Genomic DNA, 16,694 nt, shown 5'->3' with positions numbered 1-16,694 from the left:
TAATACTTATGAATGAAGCAGCTCAAAGAATCAAGACGAACCGAAAAAGCCATCTCAAAACAGTGACGGAATTTTGCAAGAGTCTACCTCGAAAACTGCCGGAGAAAGAAGGAAATTAAAACAAAGATGTAACAAAGAAGGGCCCGGGTAGAGAGGGAAGGCACAGAGGGAGGAGAGTAGGCAGTGTAGCCAGCCAGAGGAGAGTGATACAAGACCCTTTCAATCTCCCCCATGACACGCGAGAGCAACACCCCGATAGTAACAATGCAGTATGAGAACGCACAACTATTAACATGGTGAACGAGGCAGGCACAGCTCCAGGTAGAAGGAATTGACTCCCAGGCCTGACAAGGAACGGAAAACGAAAACAGAACACGTTCAGATCCTTCCTGCAGGCCAAGCAAGCTAGAAATCCAACCTCCATCCATACTTCCTCCCACATTTCCCCCCATTACTAGGCTGGAGGGAAACAGAGGGAAATACAACAATACTCTGAAGACTTGGTACACCAATGCCGATGGCCTGTCAAATAAACTAGATGAACTCAAAGAAAGGACGAAGTAAACAGACCCCTGATGTAATAGCATTAGTAGAGACCAAACTAACTAGTACGATTAGCAAATGTGATTTTTTCCAAGGGGACACCAAATAATGAGAAACGAAGGACTACAGAGAGAAGGAGGAGGAGGAGGTGTGGCACAGCCGGTGAAGACAACCTGGATCCTTGAAGGGATTTCTTTGTAGGTGGCAAACAAATACATTAACTACACTGTGGGAATCATATAATAGTGAGAAAGTGGTTGTGGCTGCAATCTACAACCCTGCAGAGGACCCCAGAAGACAAGAATATGACATTACAAACAGAGTATGCTTGGATATCCTCCAATGAGTAACAGACATAGTCTGAAAGAGTAACAGCCTGAAAGAGTAACAGCCTGAAAGAGTAACAGACTGAAAGGGTAACAGACTGAAAGAGTAACAGACTGAAAGAGTAACAGACTGAAAGAGTAACAGCCTGAAAGAGTAACAGACTGAAAGAGTAACAGCCTGAAAGAGTGACAGACTGAAAGAGTAACAGCCTGAAAGAGTAACAGGCTTAAAGAGTAACACACTGAAAGAGTGACAGCCTGAAAGAGTAACAGACTGAAAGGGTAACAGACTGAAAGAGTAACAGACTGAAAGAGTAACAGACTGAAAGAGTAACAGCCTGAAAGAGTAACAGACTGAAAGAGTAACAGCCTGAAAGAGTGACAGACTGAAAGAGTAACAGCCTGAAAGAGTAACAGTCTGAAAGAGTAACAGCCTGAAAGAGTAACAGCCTGAAAGAGTAACAGACTGAAAGAGTAACAGCCTGAAAGAGTAACAGACTGAAAGAGTAACAGCCTGAAAGAGTAACAGGCTTAAAGAGTAACAGACTGAAAGAGTGACAGCCTGAAAGAGTAACAGACTGAAAGGGTAACAGACTGAAAGAGTAACAGACTGAAAGAGTAACAGACTGAAAGAGTAACAGCCTGAAAGAGTAACAGACTGAAAGAGTAACATCCTGAAAGAGTGACAGACTGAAAGAGTGACAGACTGAAAGAGTAACAGCCTGAAAGAGTAACAGCCTGAAAGAGTAACAGACTGAAAGAGTAACAGACTGAAAGAGTAACAGCCTGAAAGAGTAACAGCCTGAAAGAGTAACAGCCTTGAAGAGTAATAGACTGAAAGAGTAACAGACTGAAAGAGTAACAGCCTGAAAGAGTAACAGTCTGAAAGAGTAACAGACTGAAAGAGTAACAGACTGAAAGAGTAACAGCCTGAAAGAGTAACAGCCTGAAAGAGTAACAGACTGAATGAGTAACAGACTGAAATCAAGGTAACTAGAGACCTGGTAACTAGAGACTTAAACCACGGCCGAATCATCTGGGGGGGAAACAGTAAACCCAAGATGAGAGACCCAAGTGAATAAGATGTTTATACCCACGACAGTGTGGTTGATAATTTATATGACGTGGGCGTGGATTCCCAGGTGCTTATAGTAGCAGGTGGGGAAAGTACAATATCTCAGTTGGGCAGCGGTTTGTTGCCCATTTGAAATCTTCCGTATTGTGGATGTCATAAAATAGTGGTAAAGCTTCTGCCTCACGTCCGTGGGGGTCGGCGGTTCAAGTCTTCAAGTGCCCAAAGTAAGGGTTTTCCCCCTACTTTGGGCACGAACGCCTGCTGCGTCCTTGGTTCCGAACAGGAACTGAGGACACGGCAGGCGTTTCCCCTCTGGATCGCCACACTGTGACGCTGAAAAAAGAAACTGGCAGCCCTTGAGTCTCTAGTGATGTCAGAGAGCCTAGAACCCACTTCTTTGAGAAATCCCAAGGCCTTGAAATATACCTACCCCAGGGTATATGTATGTATTTATGTATATATATATATACGAACAAGCCTGAAAGGTCCTCAGGACTATATGCAACTGAAAACTCACACCCTCTACGCCTGTTCGCCAGCAGAGTGCTCCTGGCAGTATGGGTTCGAGTCACTTCTGGGGTGTGAGTTTTCAGTTATATATATATATATATATATATATATATATATATATATATATATATATATATATATATATGTCGTACCTAGTAGCCAGAACTCACTTCTCAGCCTACTATTCAAGGCCCGATTTGCCTAATAAGCCAAGTTTTCCTGAATTAATATATTTACTATAATTTTTTTCTTATGAAATGATAAAACAACCCTTTTCTCTATGTATGAGGTCAATTTTTTTTTATTGGAGTTAAAATTAACGTAGATATATGACCGAACCTAACCAACCCTACCTAACCTAACCTAACCTATATTTATAGGTAAGGTTAGGTTAGGTAGCCAAAAAAAGCTAGGTTAGGTTAGGTTAGGTAGGTTAGGTAGACGAAAAAACATTAATTCATGAAAACTTGGCTTATTAGGCAAATCGGGCCTTGAATAGTAGGCTGAGAAGTGCGTTCTGGCTATTAGGTACGACATATATATATATATATATATATATATATATATATATATATTATACATATATACATACAGTGTGGTGAGGGCGTAGGGGAGAGGTTGACGCTTTCTCTTAAGATTTACAATTTGGTCAGTTTCCTAATTGATTTTTACAGCCCTGAGCGGCCCGTTTATGTTCTTACTACGGGCTCGTCGTCCCCTCCCATAACCCCCTCCCATAACCCCCTCCCATAACCCCCTCCCATAACCCCCTCCCATAACCCCCTCCCATAACCCCCCTCCCATTACCTACTCCCTGACCATCCTCCTAAAATGGTAGTACTTTATAGTAACCATTTGGTGGAAAGTCCCAATATGTAGTGATGGTCCGCCTGAAAGTCGACTTTTCTAGTACTGAACTTGGACAGACCGGGATATTTTTTTTTTTTTTGTTTCAGCTCAACATAACTATAAAACCTAATCTCTCCTAGCACTCCTAGGCCTAATTCACGCTATCTTAGGCCTGGTGTGGTGCGTATTTGTGCTACATTAGGCCTGGGAATATTTAAGTTTCGTTTGTTGTATTTTGTCCGGACTATGAAGTTAATATTCAAAGGATGGTGTTCTGGTGGACCGTCATTATATGTTGGTACTTTTCACCATACCGTCATTATATGTTGGTACTTTTCACCATACCGTCATTATATGTTGGTACTTTTCACCATACCGTCATTATATGTTGGTACTTTTCACCATACCGTCATTATATGTTGGTACTTTTCACCATACCGTCATTATATGTTGGTACTTTTCACCATACCGTCATTATATGTTGGTACTTTTCACCATACCGTCATTATATGTTGGTACTTTTCACCATACCGTCATTATATGTTGGTACTTTTCACCATACCGTCATTATATGTTGGTACTTTTCACCATACCGTCATTATATGTTGGTACTTTTCACCATACCGTCACTATATATTGGTACTTTCCACCATATCGTCACTATAAGTACTTTCATTTCAGGGTGATAGGTTGCCTACTCTCATTATATCTCTTCCAGCCTATCATTCCCCCTCCCTCAAATGCACTCATTTCCCCTTTCTTTTCTTACAGGACCTTCAAAACCCTCCTCCCCCACTACACCTCATCCCCCTTTCCCCCCCCCCCTACACTCTGCCTCAACACCCTTTCTAACCCCCTACACACAATCACCCAAACCCACTCACACAACCCCCAAACCCTCAACCGTCTAACGCAATCCTATACCCCCATCCTCTCTACCATGTTTCTTGCCTCTATATCTTATGCTAGCTTGTCTGTCACTACCCCCCCCCCTCTCCTTCCCCCCCTCCTCCTCCTTCCATCCTGCTATCTCTGTCACTCGTCTTCTCCTTCTCCTCTTCCCTCTCTGTCCCCCCCTCTCCTTCCCCCCCTCCTCCTCCTTCCATCCTACTATCTCTGTCACTCGTCTTCTCCTTCTCCTCTTCCCTCTCTGTCTCTTCTCTCCCCATCTCTGTCATCCTTCCCTCTCCCCGTCTCCCTGTGTATGTGTACGGGAGAAGGAGTGGACAGGTGCCTCCAGACCTTTGAAACCTAACCTACAGAGGTCAACGTCAATGGGGGGGGGGAGGACACCTGTGTAACAGACGTTCTCTGGGTCACGGTGTTTACGTGAGCGCTAGGCCGGGGTTCGAGGCTCCCTCATTTGCATATGCGGGACAACCAGACTTATGTGAGCGCCTTGGTGTTTTTTGTCCATATAATTCTAATTCAGTGTCTTGTGTTTTTGTCGTGGCTGGCAGTGATAGTGTTGCCGTCAACGTTGCTTTCGTAGTTCCTGGAACATGTTTTGATCTTGAGTTGTGCTGTTGTTGAGGGTATTAAAAGTATCAACACAAGACAGAACACGAAACAATGGGTATAAATTGGATAAGTTTAGATTTAGGAAAGACTTGGGTAAATACTGGTTCGGTAACAGGGTTGTTGATTTGTGGAACCAATTACCACGTAACGTGGTGGAGGTGTGGTCCCTCGATTGTTTCAAGCGCGGGTTGGACATGTATATGAGTGGGATTGGGTGGTTATAGATAGGAGCTGCCTCGTATGGGCCAATAGGCCTTCTGCAGTTACCTTTGTCCATATGAAGGCGATGAGTCACAATAACGTGGCTAAAGTAAGTTGACCAGACCACACACTAGAAGGTGAAGGGACGACGACGTTTCGGTCCGTCCTGGACCATTCTCAAGTCGACAATCGACTTGAGAATGGTCCAGGACGGACCGAAACGTCGTCGTCCCTTCACCTTCTAGTGTGTGGTCTGGTCAAGTTACCTTTGTTCTTGTGTTCTTGAAGCTCGCAACACTGCTTTTGTTGTTCAATGGGGGATATTATTGCTGTTTTTTTAAGTTTTTAATGGTAAGGAATTATCAAAAGAAGGCGCCAAGCCGGGAAGGCTATGTATAACCCGCCAAACACACACCGAAACTACGACGTTGGTACAACGTTCGAACAAGTTTTAACACCTAACCAGTTATAACAACCAATATAGCAAGTTGTAACAACGTTCTAATACGTCATAAACACGTTAAGCCAAGATGTAACAACTTTATTACAAGTTGTAACAACGTTCTAATACGTCATAAACACGTTAAGCCAAGATGTAACAACTTTATTACAAGTTGTAACAACGTTCTAATACGTCATAAACACGTTAAGCCAAGATGTAACAACTTTATTACAAGTTGTAACAACGTTCTAATACGTCATAAACACGTTAAGCCAAGATGTAACAACTTTATTACAAGTTGTAACAAGCGGAAAATGGAGACAGTTTCGGTTTGTGTTTCCAGGGTAACACCGAGGTTGTAATGCTGTTGTTATTGCTTTTGTTGTTTTTACTGCTGTTGTAATTAAGGTTCTTTGTTTCCTTTTTTGTGCGTTTTCTTTGTGTTCTTTTTTTTCTTGTACTTGTTTATGTTTCTTTTTTCCTTGTCTTATACTGTTTGTCAATGGCAAGTGATGTTATGTATTGTTATGTATTAATCTTAGTGAGGTATAAGTTCTCTCAAGGCACACTTCTGTCTCTTTACCTCATTGTCTATCACATTGTCTATCCAATCTATAAGTTGTCTTATCTTATGTCTATCCAATCTATAAGTTGTCATATCTTATGTCTATCCAATCTATAAGTTGTCTTATCTTATGTCTATCCAATCTATTAGTTGTATTATCTTATGTCTATCCAATCTATTAGTTGTCTTATCTTATGTCTATCCAATCTATAAGTTGTCTTATCTTATGTCTATCCAATCTATAAGTTGTCTTATGTGACAGACCGGGAGCCGGTCGGCCGAGCGGACAGCACGCTGGACTTGTGATCCTGTGGTCCCGGGTTCGATCCCAGGCGCCGGCGAGAAACAATGGGCAGAGTTTCTTTCACCCTATGCCCCTGTTACCTAGCAGTAAAATAGGTACCTGGGTGTTAGTCAGCTGTCACGGGCTGCTTCCTGGGGGTGGAGGCCTGGTCGAAGACCGGGCCGCGGGGACACTAAAGCCCCGAAATCATCTCAAGATAACCTCAAGATGTCTATCCAATCTATAAGTTGTCTTATGTCTATCCAATCTATAAGTTGTCTTATCTTATGTCTATCCATTTCGCCATTTACCGGTATCTACCCATCTATTTGTCTCTGTCAACTTGATTATCTATCAGTTTGGTTCTCTGTTTACTAGTATATCAGTCTATATATATTATATAAATGTATCTGTCTATCGTTTTATTTGTTTTTGTTTGTCTATATTGCGTGCTCCTTTGAACTCTTTCTAATCAGGGAATAAGAGACAGACTAAGTATATTACATTTTCCAGGGATAGGTCTTGTGGTTATTTTGGGTCACGGAGCTTCGTCCCCTTTCCTTCCTTCCTTCCTTCCTTCCTTCCTTCCTTCCTTCCTTCCTTCCTTCCTTCCTTCCTTCCTTCCTTCCTTCCTTCCTTCCTTCCTTCCTTCCTTCCTTCCTTCCTTCCTTCAGCTTACACTCTTGTTAGGGTGGTATCTTCCTAATGACAGACTTAATCTAAATATATATATATATATATATATATATATATATATATATATATATATATATATATATATATATATATATATATATACGTTTTATATAACAATATTTATATATAACACTATTTTATATAACACTGTGAAGTCAGAATTTTTTTTTTATATAATTTTTATTTGAATATTTGAAAGGAATTTTTATTTGAATTTTTTATTTCTATTTGAATTTATTTGAATTTAATTTATTTGAATTTATTTATTTGAATTGTATTTTATATAACACTGTGAAGTCAGAAAAGCTTACTTATAATCCATCAATTAATTTCCTTCTATAAGCATATGTTTAATTTTGAATAGTTATATAAGTATTCAAATGCTTTGGAAACATTAACAAAAATTTGGATTGTAAATATTCAGATCTGAAATTTACATTTTTGTGTACACAGTCTATTTTTACTATTAGTAACAGAAAATACATCATAAACCAATTATTTACACTGTTTACACTAATTTGTTCATTTGTTTACCAATTATTTATTAAGAGAAATGTTCAGAATATTTTATCTTTGTCATTTTGAATTGTTTATATATTAATATAGTTTTGGCATATTATGGGTAAAATAGGTTAATGAAAATATGTTATAATCCCGATCTTTTATTATCATTACTTGTAATAAATTTTAAGTTCTCTTCATCTATAATATTTATGAAAGGTGCATTGGGGGTGGTAGTTGAAGTAGTGGTGGTGGTAGGGATGGCAGTGGTGGTATTAGTAATGATAGTGGTAGAATGATGTGGCTCTAATGATCAGTGGAGTAATGGTGGTGGAGGCTGGTAGTGGACGAAGAGGTAGTAGTGATGGGAACTGGTAGAGGTTGTAGGGTGGTGGAAGTGGGGGGATTGGTAATGGTCGTAGGGATAGCAATGGTGGCAGCGGGGGGATTGATAATGGTCGTAGGGATAGCAATGGTGGCAGCGGGGGGATTGATAATGGTCGTAGGGATAGCAATGGTGGCAGCGGGGGGATTGAAAATGGTCGTAGGGATAGCAATGGTGGCAGCGGGGGGATTGATAATGGTCGTAGGGATAGCAATGGTGGCAGCGGGGGGATTGATAATGGTCGTAGGGATAGCAATGGTGGCAGCGGGGGGATTGATAATGGTCGTAGGGATAGCAATGGTGGCAGCGGGGGGATTGATAATGCTCGTAGGGATAGCAATGGTGGCAGCAGGGGGATTGATAATGGTCGTAGGGATAGCAATGGTGGCAGCGGGGGGGATTGATAATGCTCGTATAGATAGCAATGGTGGCAGCGGGGGGATTCTTAGTGGTTGTAAGGATAGCAATGATGGTAGTGGGGGATTGTGACTTTGTGGACGTAATAGAACTGGCAGAGGTGGTGGCGATAGTGACGGTGGTGAATTAGTTGACACTGTTTGGGTGGTGGATTATAATAGTAATTATAGGTAGTAAGTGGAGGAAGGAACTGGAGTTTCAGTCGTTCCCTGCTGGTGGATGAGTGATGAGAGTCGGGGGTGATACAGGGAAGGAGACGGGATGGAGGAGGTGGCTGAAGGGTCTGAGAGAATGGATGGAGCAGTTGAGATGTTGTGTGTACAGACTCTGAAGGCTAAGAGAGGAGTAGATGAGGCACAGAAGATCCATTGCCCATTTACCAAGACACAAGAAACACGAAAGGACACACACACACACACACACACACACACACACACACACACACACACACACACACACACACACACACACTCACGCACAAACACAAGCCTCCCATCAAACATACCTACAAACCATTTCAATAAAAGCTAATCTAGGTGCATGTTACCTGAGTTACACAGATATATATAATGTAAATAAGATCGTGGATTTGCCATTAAGTCCACTTGGCTTTACTTAGCACTCACTGTTTCAGAAAGGCACACACTATATTGAAGCGATGGAACGTTTAGGAAGACATATAGAACATCTTAATCTTGTAATTGGCAGTTTAGAGGATATAAAGGCCTTGTTCAGTTCCGGAAGACACCTCAACTATTGCAAATTTAATTTATAAGGCACTTGTAAAGTTGTCTGTGAACTTAAACATTTGATAAGGCACTTGTAAAAGTTGCAAAGACACTTGGGAAGACATAGTCACTTTAAGGCACATTTATAATTGCATTTGTACATTCTAGCACGTCCACTCCACACATGCTCTCTCTCTCTCTCTCTCTCTCTCTCTCTCAAGATGAAGACAGTTTAAGGTAGAGGGCAAAAGGAACAAACAGCCACGAACCCTACACCACCACCATCATTCGTAGAGGAATGATAATAATAATAATGAAGTGTGGAACATCTAAACTGGTGAGAAAAACATTATGTTGTCTAGTCAACTCATCAAGGGGATCTATTCTAACCACTAGTACTGTGTAATTGTTCTATACGAATATATTAATAAATTCTCTGTACAAAAATTCATTAGCTAACAACAGCATGTACAAAAATGTTGATGAGACTCGAATGCGGGAGAAAATAAAATAAAAAAATACATTACTGCAATACAATAATCATTCTCAAGATCAACCGAAGCACATCAACCAATGACGTCAGCATGATCTGTGACGTCGCGAAACCAATGACGTCACGAGATCGACGCTGTCGTTACATCACAGCACACGTCATCACAATGACGTCATAACTCAGGATATCGACAAAAGGTTGACTTTTAGTGCTATTAAAAGCAAGACAATTCAGAACTAGCGCTATAGTTTATTTTGCACTCTTAATCTACTTGGCATGATTTATTCCATATTAAATTGGTTTATTCTCTATTATGCACGGAGATAACTGAATCCAAAAAGACGACGGTTCGAGCCCACAGCCCTACCCCAGAGATTTTCTCATACATTTAATCATATTATTGTGTGTGTGTATACCAGAGTTTACAGTCTACCTGGAAACAGACACTGGGTCAAGGTATACACATTCCTGAACTTGAATCAGATCCAAAATACCATTATAATTTCAATAGTCAGATCGGAAGTGTTTAAATCAGGGGGTCGCCACAAGACTGTCACGGGATACGGCCAAATATGACTCTAAAGACTGATAAGAGCTCTTAGAGATCTCTAGAGCAACGTTCTACAGAGGCGTCCCGTCTCCTGTGGAAGCTGGGGGACAGGAGAGTGAGGGGAGGAGATGGGAAAGAGAGCGGGAAGGAAGAAGAGTGGGAAGGGAAGGGAATATGGAAGTGTAGGAAGGAATAGGAATCAAGGGAGCATAAGAAACATAGCTACAATATGTCACTGAATCTGGTGAAATCACAAAAAATATATCGAGTTCAACATAAGAAAGCATTACAGCCTTCAATACATACATGGAATACACGGATTTTGAAGCAAGAAGATTGTAGGATGCTACACAACACGCGACTTCACAAGTACATTACAAACACAAACATACACACACACGCGCACACACACACACACACACACACACACACACACACACACACACACACACACACACACACGAAAAATGAAATGAGCTGAGCGCATCTATATCCCACTTTGGGTCTCTCGTTAGTCTCTGAGAAGACCTCCCTAGTGGGGACCTCTGAGCTCAGATCATTTCATTTGTCTTTTGTGGTTTCTGCACTTGTGAAGCCTCGTGTTGTGTGACATATATATGTGTGTGTATATATCTATATATATACATGACAGGAAGACCAGTCTGATATGTAACTCCTCGCGTAAACTCAATAAGTAAAGGCACACCTTTTGTACTTTCTAAGTTCTAAACACAAATACGCAATGGTATACGCCAGAAAACACTCGTCCACAGAGAATTATTTGTGTGTGTGTTCAGTACGATACAGTAATACGTGTAGTTCCAGCTGAGGTAGTTCCAGCCGGAGTTCCAGTCCCGGCTGAGGTAGTTCCAGCCGGAGTTCCAGTCCCGGCTGAGGTAGTTCCAGCTGTTATTGCGTCTCTCTTGCGTCCATCTGTCATTGCGTCTTAGGAATGCTTCCAGGCGACTTGTGTTTTGAAGCAATTATCAAGATCTTGCCAACACTCTCAGTCATACCGAACATTTATGAACATTTTTTTGTGTTGTTTATTGATTTTAATTGATTTTGTTTTAGTATAGGAAAACAGATGGGATTGGGGGTCTCTAATTGTCGTTTGGGGGTCAATATTATTGGGGGGAGGGGGTCATTACTGGGGGTCATCACTTTGAAACGTCTTGGGTATCAATACCGGGATAGTAATCACTCTAATAAGTTTTAATACGTCTGTATGTCCGTATGCTACTATAATTCATTTCTGACGACGTAAGTTTACAAGGAATATAGTCACACGCGCGCGCATGCACACACACACACAGACACACACACACACACACACACACACACACACACACACACGAGTTTGTAACCAACAAGATTTCGTCTAACTATAAGTCAAATAACAGAAAACGAGAATAGTTTGGCTTTGGTTCTGGCTTATCAACAACACTGTGGTTTGTCCTTCACGAGTCTCTCCTGCTGGTGGCGACGACGTGTCGGCGGCGGCGCGGCAGAATTAGCCATATACGCGTCTTAAATCTTGATCTTGAAGGGTCGCCGGTTCATGCTGCCGTCGGAGAAGGGGGGTTCCTCGTAGCGCCTCTCGCGGGCCACTGGAGGAAGAGGTAATGGCGCCTACGAGTGCTCGTAGTACAGTTCCCGGACATCGGCGAGGGCGGAGAGCAGACTCGAAGTGTTCGTGTCAGACTTGGAGGCGTTGGGCTCCGGAGACGGGTGTGGCGCGTCCTTAGACTTGGTCTCGCCTTCACCTTCAGAGCCTCCTCCGGGACCTCCTGCGCCTCCACTGGCACACGAGTCCTCGGGCTCATCTTTGATCAACGCCACAAACTGGGAGGACTGGTAGTGTCCCCCGCCCACCTGTAAGTACCTGAGGAAGAGGCAGAAGGCAGTGGGTTAGCGCCTGGTACACGTTAAGTGTGACTTAAACCTCATTATAGTTATGCAGCCCCGTTCTCAGGGTGAAGTGATTACATGGAGACGCCAACCTCCCTCTCACGCCACCTGGATAGTTACTAAGATATTCGTGACGGTCTGGAAGCCTATTTCAGTTCCAATAATAGTCTACTTGTAAACTGGCAAGTGAACCATTGTCTTAAACTGACAATATTTTCATGTTGTAGTTTCAATCGATAGTTTAAAAGAAATGTATGATAAATTAGTTTTCTGTGATATGATGTAAGGCCTAGGTTTTCCTTAATGTAAAGTTTTATGAGAAACTCAACAAGTTTTTGACTTTCATATTTTACAGGTTTAAAAAAATACACTGTTTTAACCTAACCTAACCAACCTAACTCTACCCTAATGTTAACCTAACGTAACCATGGATAGGGAGTAGATAATAGAGCTAATCACATAGTAGTTTTGAAGTTATTTATCTTGAGGGGTACAAACACCCAGGGGACAGGTTGACTATATGTGGTCAAATTTGAACATAATGAACATCTATACTTCTGCTTCCGTTTATTTCCATTTTCTTTCAACTTCCCACTTTCTACAACCCCCCCCCCCCTCCCTTTAGTACCTCTGCTCTCTAAACCTCTTCCCTTCCTTTTCTCTCTCTTTCTCTCCCTGTTCCAAGACGAGTTCCAGTGCCACGCGCCTTGCAAGCAATTTTGTCTGGGTTCGATACGAGACCAATGAGGATTGACTGGGTACAGTTCACATAGGAAGCTCTAAGCCTGCTAACAGAAATCAGAATCCGAGACCAAACTGAGTAATATATATAATGCCTCCATGCCGTTGTGTCTGGTGTGAGGTTACCTGGGGTTGGCGGGCGGGGTGTAGGTGAAGGAGGCGCTGACGGCCGCTACTCGTTCCGGTCCTTTCAGGTAGCGGTCGAACTCGGAGCGGTCTACGTCGTCGAAGATCTCGCCCTCGCTACCGACGGGGATGCTGCCTATGGGGACGGTGCCCACAGGGACGCCACCGCCGCCTCCGTCACCGCCCACCTCGCCCCTGGGACCTGAGGGAGAGACAAACGAGGTCCTGAGAGGCGCAAAGTGGTTATCACAAGTCGATCTAGAGTGTCCATTCCATATAAGTCACCTGTATATTGGGATTTCCTCTTTCGTAACAAGCTATAAGCCGCTCGGGGCGTAGTTGATGGACTCAGATTAGTCATGAAAGATTAGTGATTGATGAAGATTAAGCCACCCAAGAGGTGGCACGGACATCAATAGCCCGTAAGCGGTTATTAAAATTGATTCAGGGAAATATAGTGTGGAGAGTGAGGTGCTTATACTTACTGCTGTAGGGAGGGTGGGCGAAGGCCGGATGGTGGGTGTAGCCCTGAGGGTCGTACTGGGACGGGTAGTAGCCGTCAGTCCCGGTTATGTAGTCGTGGCAGTCGTAAGCGGCTGGCGAATACGTAGCCCCGGTATAGAAGCCCGGGTAGCCCTGCTGACTCTGGGAGAAGTAGTGCAGCAGCTTCGATGCAGCGTTGGGTGCTTCTAGGTGGTGGTGGTGGTGGTGCTGCTGCTGTTGGTGGTGGTGGTGGTGCTGCTGCTGCTGGTGCTGCTGCTGCTGGTGGTGGTGGTGGAGGTGATGTTGCGGCGTCGCCTGCTGCTCCGCCTGGTGGTGTAGGCTGGTAGGGGTGTGTAGGTGGTCGTGGTCGTGGGGGGAGGCTTCCGGAGGGGTGGGAAGAGCGGCGAGGGTGCAGGGGGGAAGGGGCGGTCCCTGAGGGGGCGGGGGAGGCCAGGCGGGCTCGGGGGAGCAGGTGGGGGAGGCATCCGGTGTGTGCAGTGCCAACACGGGTGCCTGGTAGGACGAGGGTGCCACAGAGGAAGCATTTCCGCTGCTTGGATTACTGCTGCTGTGAGTGTTGGTCAGCGGTGCCGTCAGCGTCGCCTGCAAGAAGCCGCCAGGAATCATGGCTCCCTCTTTTTTGATCTGGGTGTTGGTGGAAGAGGAAGGGACGGTGGTGGTGGTGGTGGTGGTAGTGGAACAGGAAGACGCTGATGGAAGGGGCGCCGCCCCTGGGGACGCCGTCGACCCACCGGGTTTCTTAGGCTGCTGCGGCTTGCGGCGCCGCGGGCGGTACTTGTAGTCCGGGTGCTCGGCCATGTGCTTGAGCCGCAGCCTCTCCGCCTCCTCCACGTATGGGCGGCGCTCCGTGGGCGTGAGGGCGCGCCACTTCTTGCCTGTCATGAGAGAGAGGAACACCAGGATGAGTTGAAACAGTCATTAGAGGACAGAAGGTGACAATAGACAGAGCAGACTGTGTTTATTCTAAGGGTGCGCCTCCATGTGTGTGCGTGTGTATGCGTGTGTGTGTGTGTGTGTGTGTGTGTGTGTGTGTGTGTGTGTGTGTGTGTGTGTGTGCTTGGGCGCGTGCACGGGTGTGGGTCCTGATCCAGGAGGATTCATCAAACATTTAAGTTTCCTCTTACGAAACCTGTTCATCTTTCCTCGACCGTGGCGATTTAGTCTACAGCTATTAAACAGCTGACGAGCGCGGAAACAACGGAACCTAGCGCTTCGGAGCTCAGAAACTCTTCAGTAGAATATAAGCTGCTATGACTGAGGACAGATGTAGAGGTTTCGTAAGCGCTTGACGACGACTCCCGGCCTGGATGCGCTCCTGCCCAACTCTGGTGTGTTTTAGAGTCTCCAGTGGGTGTATTGGTTTGAGTTAGGGGGCCTAATACACTAGACTTACGTTGTAAAGTGTACTGTGAATGTGTGTCACACTGCCCATGTACCGTACTCGGTCCATTTATCACCTTGTACCGTACTCGGTCCATCTATCACCCTGTACCATAGGTCACACTGCCCATGTACCGTACTCGGTCCATTTATCACCTTGTACCGTACTCGGTCCATCTATCACCCTGTACCATAGGTCACACTGCCCATGTACCGTACTCGGTCCATTTATCACCTTGTACCGTACTCGGTCCATCTATCACCCTGTACCATAGGTCACACTGCCCATGTACCGTACTCGGTCCATTTATCACCTTGTACCGTACTCGGTCCATCTATCACCCTGTACCATAGGTCACACTGCCCATGTACCGTACTCGGTCCATCTATCACCCTGTACCATAGGTCACACTGTACCCAAGCGGTACCTTAACTTATTCTTATGTTCTTTTGTAATGCAAATAAATTAGGCTTAGGCAAATAAATTTAGGCAAACATTTTGTTGTTTTCATATGTATTTTTTTTTGAGGGGGAGGGGGTTTAATCGCCCAAGTGGAGCGGTACATATTTTCTACATATGTACCGGAGGTCTTGTACATATGTACATGAGGTCTTGCTGGAGGATAGCTTAAATTCTATCGTTCGTTTTTTACCACTAGCTCATTTTTTTCTTCAGTCTTAGATGTTTTGTAACTTTTTCAGACACTTGGTTCTGTTTCCCTGTACAGTTTCAGAGGTTTTGTTTTTTAACTGGAAAGGAGAAGAAATTATGAGGTGAGAGAAATTATGAGTATGACCACATATAGCATTCGGAATGGGTACGAGGAAAAGGAATTGGGGCATGAGGACAGAGGGAAGGAACGGTGTCCAAATACTAGGACCATTGGGGGATCGAACGCTGACCAAGAAGGAAGAGAGAGAGAGTCGTTCTACCGATAAGGCTATAAGTGATTTTTTTTAAATGGGATACAAAACGCGCGCAGACGAAATATGGGGGAAAAATAATGGAGTCGTCTGGAAGGGGTATTGGACACCTCTTCCATCCTTCACCCTCCTATCTTGGCTGGACATCACCGCCAGGCGGGGAGTTGACGCAAGATTGGTGGCAGCGGGGGGATACGAACCCCGGGTAGGACTCAGATCTGACGGTGACAGTCTCCTCCCCCCTGAGGCTTCCTATAGCCACGTTGGGTGGTCAGAAGGTTTCGTTCTGAGGGTCAGCATCAGTCCAAGTTTTCGGTCTGAGGTTTTTTGATAAATGACCTCGGTCCCGTGATGTTCCACTCGCGCGCGCGCGCGTGTGTGCTTGTTCTTACCTAGTTGAGCTTACAGGGGTTGAGCTTATGCTCTTTGGACCCGCCTCTGAACCATCACTCAACTGCTGTACAGGTTCCTGAGCCTATTGGCTCAGGAACCTGTACAGCAAGTTCTAGGAACCTTCTAATATATCAACATTTAAAACTGTGTATGTAGTGTGTGTGTGTGTGTGTGTGTGTGTGTGTGTGTGTGTGTGTGTGTGTGTGTGTGTGTGTGTGTGTGTGTGTGCGTGTGAGGGCTCGTAGGCAGTAACTAGGTGGTACTTAATCAAAGCATGAAATTACTCCAGCTCCCCAGACCCGCCGCAGGGACTCAGCCTCTGAGCCGAAGCCAATCGAGGACACAACCAAGAACAACTTCCCTAAACTTGTTCTCACTTTAGAAAAAAAAGGTCCAAACCCAGGTCCATATTTTTTTTCCTCACTGATGCTCTGTCTGGACTTACACAAGTCCATCTGTTTTTGGTCTGCTTAAAACTTCCTTTTGGTCGTGGGGACTTGTTAAGAAATTATTATGCATTATTATTATTATTATTATTATTATTATTATTATTATTATTATTATTATCCTAAAGGGCGTTACCTAACAGTGCTTTTCTAAGGTCTTAGGTCTCCCATATTCTCTCCTCAC

The 16,694-nt window shown here is 44.1% G+C and overlaps 1 protein-coding gene across 1 annotated transcript in view; it reads right to left on the bottom strand.

Moving 5' to 3' along the window:
- Positions 1 to 7,663: 7,663 nt before the first annotated feature.
- The window catches only part of LOC123749227 (transcription factor SOX-9), a 61,398-nt gene continuing 52,367 nt past the window's right edge, over positions 7,664 to 16,694 (bottom strand). The window contains exons 3-5 of the mRNA XM_069305780.1: positions 13,349 to 14,242; positions 12,864 to 13,065; positions 7,664 to 11,970 (exon numbers count right to left, since the gene is read on the bottom strand). Coding sequence (XP_069161881.1) covers positions 11,718 to 11,970; positions 12,864 to 13,065; positions 13,349 to 14,242 — 1,349 coding nt within the window. The 3' untranslated portion in view covers positions 7,664 to 11,717. The remainder of the gene's footprint in view (positions 11,971 to 12,863; positions 13,066 to 13,348; positions 14,243 to 16,694) is intronic.

The sequence above is a fragment of the Procambarus clarkii genome, chromosome 56 (genome assembly GCF_040958095.1).
Source record: "Procambarus clarkii isolate CNS0578487 chromosome 56, FALCON_Pclarkii_2.0, whole genome shotgun sequence".
Taxonomy (NCBI): Eukaryota; Metazoa; Arthropoda; class Malacostraca; order Decapoda; family Cambaridae; genus Procambarus; species Procambarus clarkii.
This window is presented reverse-complemented; position numbering and strand designations above follow the sequence as displayed.